Source organism: Mixophyes fleayi, chromosome 7, assembly GCF_038048845.1.
Source record: "Mixophyes fleayi isolate aMixFle1 chromosome 7, aMixFle1.hap1, whole genome shotgun sequence".
Taxonomy (NCBI): Eukaryota; Metazoa; Chordata; class Amphibia; order Anura; family Limnodynastidae; genus Mixophyes; species Mixophyes fleayi.
The window spans coordinates 10,604,886-10,617,491 of record NC_134408.1 but is presented as its reverse complement, the minus strand read 5'-3'; the positions used below and the strand labels follow the sequence as shown (position 1 = coordinate 10,617,491).

At 37.0% G+C, this 12,606-nt stretch overlaps 1 protein-coding gene across 1 annotated transcript in view; it reads right to left on the bottom strand.

Moving 5' to 3' along the window:
• LOC142097316 (uncharacterized) overlaps positions 1-12,606 on the bottom strand; it is a 46,217-nt gene that overhangs the window by 23,499 nt on the left and 10,112 nt on the right. The window contains exons 5-10 of the mRNA XM_075179051.1: positions 12,249-12,605; positions 11,305-11,616; positions 8,738-9,076; positions 5,116-5,421; positions 1,777-2,121; positions 173-233 (exon numbers count right to left, since the gene is read on the bottom strand). Coding sequence (XP_075035152.1) covers positions 173-233; positions 1,777-2,121; positions 5,116-5,421; positions 8,738-9,076; positions 11,305-11,616; positions 12,249-12,605 — 1,720 coding nt within the window. The remainder of the gene's footprint in view (positions 1-172; positions 234-1,776; positions 2,122-5,115; positions 5,422-8,737; positions 9,077-11,304; positions 11,617-12,248; position 12,606) is intronic.

Here is a 12,606-nt window from a genome sequence, read left to right as displayed (position 1 = left end):
TTTGTTACACATAAGTCATCAATCTAGGTGCATTACTGCACAAATGTTTTACTCTACTTCCATGCTTTCTCTGCATATTGCCAGCTAAATGCCTCCCTTTGTTACACTATTTAACATGACAGCAAACACGTAGAGTGCACATTATCACACATAGGTCAATAATTCAACTTACGGTTGATATGAGCTCAAAATCTCAGACTCAGTAATCTCTGGTGCCTCGTTCCTATATAAACCTGTAAACAAATGTAATGAGTATTGGACAAATAGGACTTTATCAACACTGAAAAACAACAACAAAAATGGAGTGATTCCATACAACCAGTGAAGCATAGAATTGCTAAATTTATGGTAATATTAATTTCCATATAATATCGGTGGGTGTGACCTCTCTAGACAGTCATAAGCAGCAACGTCTCTACCATGTTTACAATGGTGTATTGAAGGGAGGTCAGTGTTCCACTTTCCCCCAGATATACAGCACTACAGAATATGTCTGGCACTTTATTTACAAATGATAATTGTTGTGAACCTGTGGGTGCCCTGAAAGCAGAATTCATTAACCTTTAGGGCTTGTTCACACTTATTTATTGTGAATAACCCTATCATTCGTTGACTAATGCCTGAAATGAGCATGAATAATAAAATAAGTGAATTCTTATGAGCTTGATCCCACCATTATGTTCTAAAATTTTCAACATTTAAAATTTTACAGTACAGAGAAACCTATTTCTCATGTATTAGTGCATGCTGACAATATAATAGATTGCAAAAATTGGTAAAAATGTGACACATGAAAAGTGCATGAAAAAAGTGTTAAAAATACAACAAATAATTAAGATATGTATAGAGCCTGTGTTCACATTCATATGTTTTTACCGATTTTCTCAGTACATGTGCGGATGAGCCCGAAATGTTGATTTCCCCATGTATAAGATGCTCCGCTGTATGAGACGCACCTGTATAAATCATGTGAAAAAATTGAGGATAATGTTTATAGTCTTTTGCAGAGTAATTGGTGACTGCAAAAAACATTATCCTCAATTTTTTTCACAGAGTAATTGTGCAGCGGGTACTACAGAGAGGAGAGACAGAGTTCTAACCCTATTGCTAATTCTGCCTTCCCCTGTCATATGCTTCCTCTGTCCGGTAAAGTCTTCTTTCTTCTGTCCATTCTGATCCTGATGTTGGAAAGTCGCTTACTGTCCTCTTCGCGATGACCGGATGTCCAATCAGGACTTTAACAAAGTCCTGATTGGACAAAACGCCAAATGCAGAAACCGGAAGTGTGCGTTCCAACTGCGGTTCACGCACCACATCCGGTCATCGCGAAGAGGACGGTAAGCGACTTTCCAGCATCAGGATCAGAAAGGACAGAAGAAAGAAGACTGGACAGAGGAAGCATCTGACAGTGTAAGTGCTACTACCACTGTATAAGACGCACCCAGTTTTTAGACCCAAAGTTTTGGGGAAAAAGGTGCGTCTTATAGATAGGGAAAAATGGTAATTTTGAATGCATCCAATGCAGAAGAGAATATTCAGGAGCAAAGATGGATCTCATATGCAATCAGGGTATTTGTGAGAGCAGACTTTTGATAATTGATATTTTATGGAATTGCATTTAAAGAAATCAGCTCAAATATTAATTGTTTCAGATGTCAATTGTCACGTAGTCCTGCTATTTCAGTAGGTAAGTAATACATGTAACACACTGTGCTTCTGTGTAATATGTCAGTCAATTGTAATGTGCTAAAATTACCATTCATATAACCCGCTTACCTATTTCTATGGTCCCTGTACTTTTCTCTATCGGATGCTCAAGACTGGGATGTTTCACTCTGCAGATGAATTCTGACCCTTGGTCTGATCTTATTGATGGGGTAAATGACAAACAAGCTCCAAGGCTAAAATTCTGATCCTTCTGACACTTCCTATCATATGAATCCATGTAGGTGTTGTCCTTGGTGATGGGCAGTTCCGTCATGTTTCCATCTTTCTTCTTGAACCAGGTCACAGTCAGATAATCAGGGAAATAACCGGAGATAACACAGGTCAGTGTGACTGGCTTATTATCTTCCAGTTTGGGAATATTTATATCTCCGACTTGCGGGCGCCAACATAGATCTGCAAAATATATTTTATTTAGACTGAATATTTGTAGACAGATTATATTTTGAGGGTGGTTTATAGAACTGTATTTAGCACATACATTTATACTAACCACAGATTAGCTACCAGGCAGGTTGATCTGTACAATCTAGATATATTCACCATATTCATTTGCTGCTCACTACACTATTGTTTTACTTATTAGTAATTTATAAACAGGGAGCCACAAATACACAGGGCAAAAACTGCTTCTTCTTCTTTTGTGACCTCAAGTGTCTATTTTTGCATTCTTGTGTCACTTTTTTACAGGGATGAACCTGATATAGCAAGTCATGATGATGTATGTTTGCTCTTTATGATAGAAAGAGCTGTCTGGATATGTGTAATATGTAAAAAAAAAACTGTTGAAATAAATGAGCCCATTGACCTGAATGGAGATTTCCACATTATTAATTGGTTTCCCCAATATCAATAGAGATTCAATTAGTCTCTAATGAGTATTTCCCAGGAATCCCCTCACCTCCAGCCAATAGCAAGCAGCAAGTGTTGGAAGCCACCTGTAATTGGCTGGCAGGGAAGGAGAGTCCCTGCTTTGAAACCTTACGACGGGCAGCACTACTGTAAGGGTCTTTTTCTTCTCTGTATTATTTTTCTTACCCTTTGATTATGATGACTGAAGACCACTGTTGAAATGAGACTCATTGGAATGTATGCAAAGAGCTCGGTAGCGATTAATCTCCTGATGCATTTGGCAAATGCATGTAAACATGATAAGAACATATAGACCACATGTGGACTGCATGCCAAACACTTATCAGATGCATAAATGCATAGCGTATATATGTTTTTTTCACATGTAGTTTGCATTGTTTTGTTTTTTTTTAACAAATGCAATACCAGTATGTAAGGTTCCATATTGCAGTAGCCCTAGCATTTTGTTGTTTAACTTAAATTTGACTCATTCTGTCTCCTTTCCCGTGTGTAAGATCCCATTTCCTCAGCTCACTGAGCTCATTTAAACCTGCAGCAACTGACAACACCAGAGCTTGATGAAATTTTTTTACAGATGTGGAAAAACACATTTGGAAATAGCAAAATACCATATGAGATATATCTCAGCGTTTGAGGGAAAATATTATCAAAATGCATTTTGCATATGTTGTGTAAAAGTAAACATGGCTGAATTATATCCAATATAGATATATATATATATATATATATATATATATATATATATATATATATATATATATATATATACTGTATATACAGTATAGTAATTTGTTAAGTGATGAGGTAATCTATTTAATTTTTTTAAGGGAACATGCATCTTTGCAGTTAGCTGTCACAAATCAGCAATAGAAGGTAAGATACTTAATTCCTGTTCATCAATAACAACTGCTTCAGCTTAGCATTTTCACTATGTTCACTATTTCAATTGAGCAATTTAGCACAAAAAAAGATAGAAATTCACCAGCACAGAAAACACTCTGCACATACTCTATGAACAGACTTATTCTATTTCTGAGAATATTCAAAAATATTACACTAATTTAACCAAAGTGAGGCCTGATCCCTATCATTTCATCTGTCCTGGATTTACATTTGTGCTCCCCTTGGTCACATTTTTTGATCATTTTTTACCTTTGCATTTAGTACATCCCCATGTCCAGAATATAATAGAGACCCGAAAGTGAACCAAAGCATCCTGAGTGTCTAAGTTGCCTCCAATGAATTGGTTATAAAAGTTTGATTACCTCTAGTGATTCATCATTAGTAAGGTTGAAAAAAGACACAAGTTTGTCAAGGTCAAGATTTCTTAAATTCGAATTGTGTTGATCCAGAAGAAGGCAAAATAATCCTCCTGTGTCACTGAATTACATTTATACATTTATATAATTAATCGATAACTAGGTCACCTCTAAGATACCTCTTTTCCAAAGTAAACTAATCTAGTTTATCTAACCTCGCTTTATAATTTCACCCTTTCATTCTTTTTATAAATAAGGCTGTCAATCTCTGAACCATCCTATGTCCGTCTTGCAGAGAGGTGCCCAAAAATGTCCCCGTATTCAAGATGTTGTCTAACTAGTCACATACAATATTATATTTGCACCATGTACATTTATCCCTGTTTTTATGCACCCTTAGATTTTATTCATCATCATCATCATCATCATCATCATCATCATTTATTTATATAGCGCCAACATATTCCGTAGCGCTTTACAATTGGGGACAAACGTAATAAACTAATAAACAAACTGGGTAAAACAGACAAAGAGGTGAGAAGGCCCTGCACCCTTAGATTTTATTCAACTTTGCAGCTGCTGACTGACATTGAGCTCAGCTTTCCATCTCAGCCTTTCCAGTTATATTACATTAATTGTGTAAGTAGTAAAAATATTTCCACAAATTATGTGCTTTAATTAGCTTTGGGACATCCAATAAGAGATAATAGAGAGGCAGTTGGACACACAGGAAAAAAAGAAGGATAGAGGTCATGGGTGGAGAGGTGGATTTGGGTATTGTCTGCATAGTGGAGGCAGAGGGGGTGTGCAGGAGAAGAGAGTGTTTGACAGTATCAAAAGATGCAGAGATGTCAAGTAGAAAGAGAATGATTGGTATGGGGAACGGTTTTGAACAGGTTTGCAAAATTCAAATATATCAAATGCATTATACCTGATTGAAAAGTTCCTCCTCATAAAAAATAATCATATATTTTAGGCATGTCCTTCAAAAAAGCATAATGCTAATGTGTTATAAAACGACTTTGTAAAATATATTTTAAAACAACATCAATAAGAATCAATTGAAATACAGTAATTACCCAAAACAGAAGTCAGACTGACAAGTCTATAATTTCTTGTTCTTATTTTGTTCATTTTTTTTAAAGGCATTTTAGTATTTAATGTAATTTTTCTGACATTTCAGGAACATTGGGTTTAGTGGTTGTTGCCTAGTATTATACATATTTCTCTGTTTCTGATCCTTTATATATGTTCTTACCTCTTATAGACAGTGATTTATTCTCCAGCTCATCCATAGTCTCATGTTTCCATGTTACATGTACTTTGACAGCAGGATCATTAAATACACTTGTAGGTATCGAACTCTCACTGGTAACATCATATGTGCAATCATCGCGTATAGCAAATGTTTGATTGGGAGACAATAAAAATATTTTTAAACTAATTTCATAGTGCCATTTTATGTCTATATTTTTAGGCCAAAATGTCTGTAAATTCAGGGAGAACTGAACACGAGAAGAATCAGCCGCTGTGATCTTTATAGGCTCTGTCATATGAGGCTTAGCTGTAAAAAAACAAAATTAGAGTTTCAAATTATATAGAGTATAAATACTATGTATACCATACAGTTAATTCTCCTACAGCCTTAATTATAATGCTATCACATTCCAGTCACTAACATTTTCCATACCACCACTTCTAAGCATCCACTGTACTTACACATATATTCATCATCATCATCATTTATTTATATAGTGCCACTAATTCTGCAGCGCTGTACAGAGAACTCATTCACATCAGTCCCTGCCCTATTGGAGCTTACAGTCTAAATTCCCTACTATAGACACACACTCACACACACAGACAGGGAGAGACTAGGGTCAATTTTTGATTGCATCCAATTAACCTAACAGTATGTTTTTGGAGTGTGGGAGGAAACTGGAGCACCCAGAGGAAACCCATGCAAACACAGGGAGAACATACAAACTCTACACAGATAAGGCCATGGTTGGGAATCAAACTCATAACCCCAGTGCTGTGAGGCAGACGTGCTAACCACTAGGCCACTGTGCTGCCCTATATATTATAGCTCTATTCCCACTGATTAAACCAAGAATACCACCATCACTGTGCGATACATCCTTCAAAATTCAACCATAAATTAGTAAAAGAACTTGTTTGTATTGTGAGTCTGCTTGTGTCATTATTACCAGTAACCACTGTCAATAGACAGCAACAATGACATCTGGAAGCTAAACATCTATAGCACTCCATTTGAATAATTTTAAGGAGGCACAAAACAATATTAAAAAAAAGTTATTTTTTTACTTAAATACTGTAAAATGCACAGTTTACATTATATTTGAAACAATATAGTTAAAAATCATGATTTCATTATGTTAATTGTGCATCTTTTGCGCAGATTTGAATGAAAAATATAATATATTTGCCTATTTATCAGACCATATAATCCTGGAAGCTCATTCAAATTAAGCAAAATGTATGTGCCCAAAAGTTAATGTATTGTGTGTGATTCCCTCTTACCCAACCACAATGAGACCTCAGATTTCACAGGTAAATGCTGATTAAAGAGGATGGGCTTTAATTATGTAAGACTCAGGGGTGTCTTTCCAGTGTCCTTAGGCTGCTACCTCTCATCAATACAGAATGAACAGAACATGTTTAGCCTTCCACAGCAAGATGGTCTCAACAAACCAGATAATTTAGAGCAGACGATAAGTAAGAGGTCTTTAAGTTACACAGATACATTCATGCCCCAGCTGGCACATAGTATTGGAACTTTGTGGTAAAACCAGATAAGTGTTTTATCTGGAACATCCATGAATCTCTTTGACATTACACATATGCTCTGAAAATGCCACTCAATTGCCTTTAATGGTATTCTAAAAATAATGCACATATTATGTCTGTAAGTACTCCATTATCAACATTTCTGTAATGTGAGGAATATGAAACCCTATATGATTTATCAAAGAAAGGAACAAAATCACCTTATAGGCCCCTGCAAGTGGCTGCTGAAAATATGCATAAATACATATATGGTATGGACTCTGTGCTCTAATAGAACATAGGAATGTAGATATCATACAGCAGTATACTGTAATGTTACATTATATTATAAGATGAAAATTTAGAGTGAGGAAATATTCTAGTCGGCACAGTAATGAATTCTTCCCATGTGTGTCAGATCTTATATTATATATACCATTTATGATTGAATTCACTTTGAAAACCTTGAGTTGAAGCTTGAGCTGAGTATATTAAATCCATTTCTTGTTATTGCTCCAGAAATAAAGAAACAACTGCATCAAGTATTTAACATCCATAGGAATTTTTCAAATATTTCTATCCACCCGGGTAGTTACCAATTATATACTCTGGGAGGAGCAACCATACATAATATTAGTCCATTATACACAGAAAAAGAGGAAAGATAATATGCGTATTAGAGGGGCACCCGGGATGTATAGTAATGATAAACAGACAACACGCTGTATGTGTCTTTGAATGCACCTGGGGATGGTATATAACTATTCCCACTGTAGTTCATGTCTGTCTGGCTCCTACTTAATTCTGAATGGAATGAATGTTATCTTTATTAGGGATATAATCTGCCATTATAAGGCTGGAGAACAGCTAATAACTATAGGTATGTACTACAGTGGGAATGTGATTGACACTATAGTTATATACAACTACCAGGTGCATTGAAAGACACATATGCTGTCTGCAGAGAATAGCCTGTGACCTCTAACATATATATAATACCACTGGAATCATATTCCAACTGTTATATTGGTAGATTCTACTATAATTGTTACCCTCTATCAGAACTTCCCCAAATCTGTGCAGTTTCAGACAGGCATTAAAAACCCACCTTTTCTTAAAATCTTATCCCTTCTTCCCCCTTCCTCCTTCTCGCTTCGTGTGACTCTGTCCCCATTTCACCCTTGTGTCTTCGGTATGTCTGCCCCACCTCCCTTTAGATTGTAAGCTCCTTTGAGCAGGGCCCTATTTCCTCCTCGTTCCACCACTTTCAACTTTTGCTCTCCAGCTACTCTGCCCACCTCCTCTTCGGCCTTCTACCCACTGACTCCTCTCTTGTTGTTCTCTGCACCCTTCAGTGGCTCTTAACCTCTTGGGCACAGGTTTCCAGCTTGTGCTGAATATCCCTCACCCTTTCAGCCTCTCTTTTTAGCTGTGCTTTGAGCTTATCTTAGTTATAGTGTTAATTGTTAGTTGTATTGTGCTGTTTTACCTTGTACTGTACTATGGTTTGTTCCTATACGGCGATGCAGACATTTTGTGTCGCCCTATAAATAAAAACTTATAATAATATCAATAATAATTATCTACCAGTGTATGATATGAGCAGACAGATTGAGATACAATAGCTGTCTTACTAAACTATACCAAGACCTGCAATCTGTGGTCACAGGTTGTGAATTGCAACAGGGCCACATAAAGGTCCATCAATTGCTAAAATGAAGTCTGTTGTCAACAAGAATCCTTCAATGTAGTGCAAGGGATTGAGGATGCCCCATTGCTACTGTCAAGCTGAGCTGCTAAACATCCCCATGTGTGTATGTATAATAGTAAATATTAAAGATTGTGCCACCCCACATCTACACTACTGAGGATTTATTAAATAAATCAATGAGGAGAACTTCCAGGCTCTGCTGTTGTCTTTCCACCTTTCTCACGTATGTGCCCTTGGATCAGTCAAACCCTAGAGTGAGATATCTGGAATTTGAAGCCAGTCAGTGGTCATATCTTACCAGTACCTGGAGTTAATCAGTCTTTATATTGCTATTTATCACCTGTGAAGTGTGATCTGTGCAAATGATTTGAACACTCACCTATGACATAGAGTTCCCCTGTGCTTCTCTCTATGGGTCTCTCCAGGGAAGGATGCTCCACCTGACATATGTATTCTGCCCCCTGGTGGCTTGTTACTGTGGGGGTGATCACTAGTTTGGATATACAGCTATATGTGTTATCTGTATTTCTATGTGATTGGATGTTTGTAGTAGACACAGTATCAGACTCTTCACATATCTTCTGATCTTTTCTCCTCAGCCATTTCACAGTGACAGCGTCCGGGAAATACTCTGAGATATTACACTGTAGGGTGACTGGGATGTTGTAAAATAATTTGGGTGTCTGTATATCTTCCACAATAGGATTCCATGAGTATTCTGTAAAAGAACACATGAAGAATGTTACATACATTTACAACATCTTACAATATATACATTGTGAACTATATACATTTATGTAATCTAGACAAATAACACAATGAATGCACATAGTCTTGCATTTGTACAGTGATGGGACCAAAGCTTTAAAGGGACACAAGAGAAGTGGTTTTATTTCCCTCTGCTGTATTAAAACCATTAACCAACATGTCTGTATTGTCGATGTGAATCTATATCAGGGCTGTTTCTACCAAAAGATTAGGTGAAAATTTTATCTCATGCATTTGCAGGTTCTGCAGGTTTGAAATGAGCCATTATATAGTTAGATACATATATAGGAAGCAGCAGAGAAGAGGTTCTAACCTCACCTCTTAGCTCCCAACCTGCTCTTGCCCCCCATCTCCTGTCCCTCCCTTGTACCCCTGTGAAGTCACTGACCATGCCTCTGAATCAGTGATTGCAGGAGAAAGCCAATTGTGATACATAAACTAATTACCTGTGCTTCCTGATAAATCTTATATTTTTAATGCAACAAGAGCCCTTATATCTAGATGTATTATGGGGCCTTGTATAATCCAATATGACATTGAGAGTAATTTTTATCAAACATATACTAAGCTCATTAACATATGCAAATCTCTTTAAGACACTTGGGGCTAGATTTACTAAGCTGCGGGTTTGAAAAAGTGGGGATGTTGCCTATAGCAACCAATCAGATTCTAGCTGTCATTTATTTAGTACCTTCTACAAAATAACAGCTAGAATCTGATTGGTTGCTATAGGCAACATCCCCACTTTTTCAAACCCGCAGCTTAGTAAATCTAGCCCCTGGTGTAATCAGCCCCAGTCTGACATTGTGCCAATCACACTTCTTGACTCCAGCCACACCACACTCACAGAGAAGTGCACGTGAGTGAGTAGAGTACATGTGCCGCAATCAACATCATTTACTTAAATCAGAAAAGCACTAGATCTGTAATCTTGTACCATCTAGAACATCATAATTAATCTTTCTGCACAGTGCTCACTATACTTATAAATCCTGTGTTCACTTACAAACCATCATTCTGGCCTAGTTTACTAATTTAGAACTGTATTAAAACCTGACACTCCACACATATATTCCCCTTGTATCCAACAGCTCTTCCCAAAATTTCTATTGGACATAAATAATTGATTTGTAAAGGAGATGTAGCCCTAAAGAAATAAATTAACTAAACAGAGAAAAAGGAAAATCAACATAAAACTATTTCTATGCTGCCTGCATAATACTGATTCCCTAGACACGTTTGCCTATAGTATAAATATTGTTTACTGTCTGATCTGGAGAAAACTACCCTGGTCTGACTAACCTTTGTGGCGCTAATATATATTTTTACCAATCCCCAAACTGGATTTACTGTGACTGATAAATTTGTAAACATTTCCAAATCTCACAAAGGAATGCTCACTCTCCTACTTGGCTAGCGGTCCTAGAGAAAAAGTGGATTCCTCGTTCTCCCTCATTGAGTTTTGGGCTCCATATCTTAGAATCTTGTAGAGATCAGCAACTCACAGCTTTTTATAACTTTGCCTATATAGCAATCACCCTACACGTAGCCCAGAACTGGTCACTCAGACTAATGAAGTCTGGCTCAATGAAATGCACTCTAGATCTCTGGAAACATTTTATATTCTGCAAATCAACATTTAACCTGCTGTGTGCTCAGTCTGTGTTCAAAGGCAGAAATCTGCTTTAAAGGAACATACCGACCTTCTCTTGGTGGGCTACACAAATAAAACGGTACAATAGAAAGCAAAAACTCTAACCCTCATTTGGAGCAGATAAAAGCAAAATAACACACTGTCACTGAGAAAGAACACAATAATAATCACCTTAAACATATTTGAAAAAAATAAAATTGTTTAAGGTGATTATTATTGTGTTCTTTCTCACAAACTCAAGAACACTTTTGGCAGCTATCACATATCCCATCCCACATAAGAAAATCTTATTTTTGAGGGCCAAGCACATAGCCTATCATATCACTGTGCCTATTCCTCAACAGTGAAGAGCACCCATTCAGGTCCACCTATCTTCCTGCACAAGACTTGGTCACTCAGCCAAGGATGTTATCTAGTTATAATGCTACTTGCCGGCCCCTTGAACAGTTCTGCAGGTTTGAAATGACCCATTATATAGTTAGATACATATATAGGCATAGAAACTAATATAAGCCTGTTCTCACCTGGATCTCTGATTGACAGCTCTTTATGTTCTGGTTTGTCCAACGATTCATGTTCCCAGGATACCTGTACTCTGAATCCTGGATCTTTGAGGAGATCCTCAGAAATTCTGACCTCACTAGAGACATTGAATGTTCCATCAGGATTATCTTTAAATGTTTCAGTGGATGAAATAATGTCTTGTGATTCCCCCACTCCACACGTCCAAGTGATGTTGATGGATCTGGGATAAAATTTCTCCAGGAACATTAAGTACTTCAGATTTCCAGAAACAAATAGACTTTGGGATATTGGCTGTAACGGTTGGGGTTTTACTGGAAAATGAAAAATAATATTAATAAATTATTGTAAAGATCAGAATATATATGGACTATAATAAATATGTCACATTCTGTACTAGGTTACTGTACATATTCTAATACATCAAATATAAACAAAGGTTAAAACAAACATCATCCTATCATAAGGTTACATTTCCCATGTTTATATAGTGGAACAAACCACAACTAAAGTATTGCAAATGCTGAAATGAAAATAAGCTGTAACCTTATTTTGTTGAATTTGTTCTTAACTGTGGAGGTTCCAAACATTTTGGGCCTCATTTAGAGTAAATGGAAGCTACCATTTTGCACCGTGGTACATGTGTGTTACATGTAAAGCAGACAGTATATTCACAGCATGATTTGTCCTGGTGCAGCTTTGCGCCCTTTAGCTGGAGGTGCTCCTAACTATAAAGAAGGCCTTTTGTGCATTCTGGATTTGGAGAAAGACAGGGGAGGAAAAGACTGGTGATATGTATGACATGATTAATGATGGGAATGATTGTTGATTGATTCAGATGCTGTTACACCATGTTATTAGAAATGTGTTTCTTCCCACTGGATAAAACACTGAAGGAGTAGACAATAATTGTAGACAGACTTTCATTAATAAAGATAAAACTTACCATAAATGGTTTTACAGTAGAATTTCTTCTCTGTGCTCCTCTGACCAGAGACGTATCTACAGATGAAGGTCACATCTCTGTGTCTCTCCATATAGGGTATAAACCTCAGGGAAGATGAGTATTGATGTCCCTCTCTCTGTGATTTGATTATATAGGATGTGTCCAGCAGCTTCTCCTCTTCCTCTATATCTACTGGCTGAGACTGCTGGATCTCATGGACCTCCCCTGCTCTCCTCTCCAGCCAGGTCACACATATGTCCTCTGGGCAGTTGGTAGCTGTACAGTACAGTGTGGTTTCCTCTCCATGAAATAGCTTAGATGGACCCTCAATGTCCTTTACTGTGAATGTTCCCAAAGC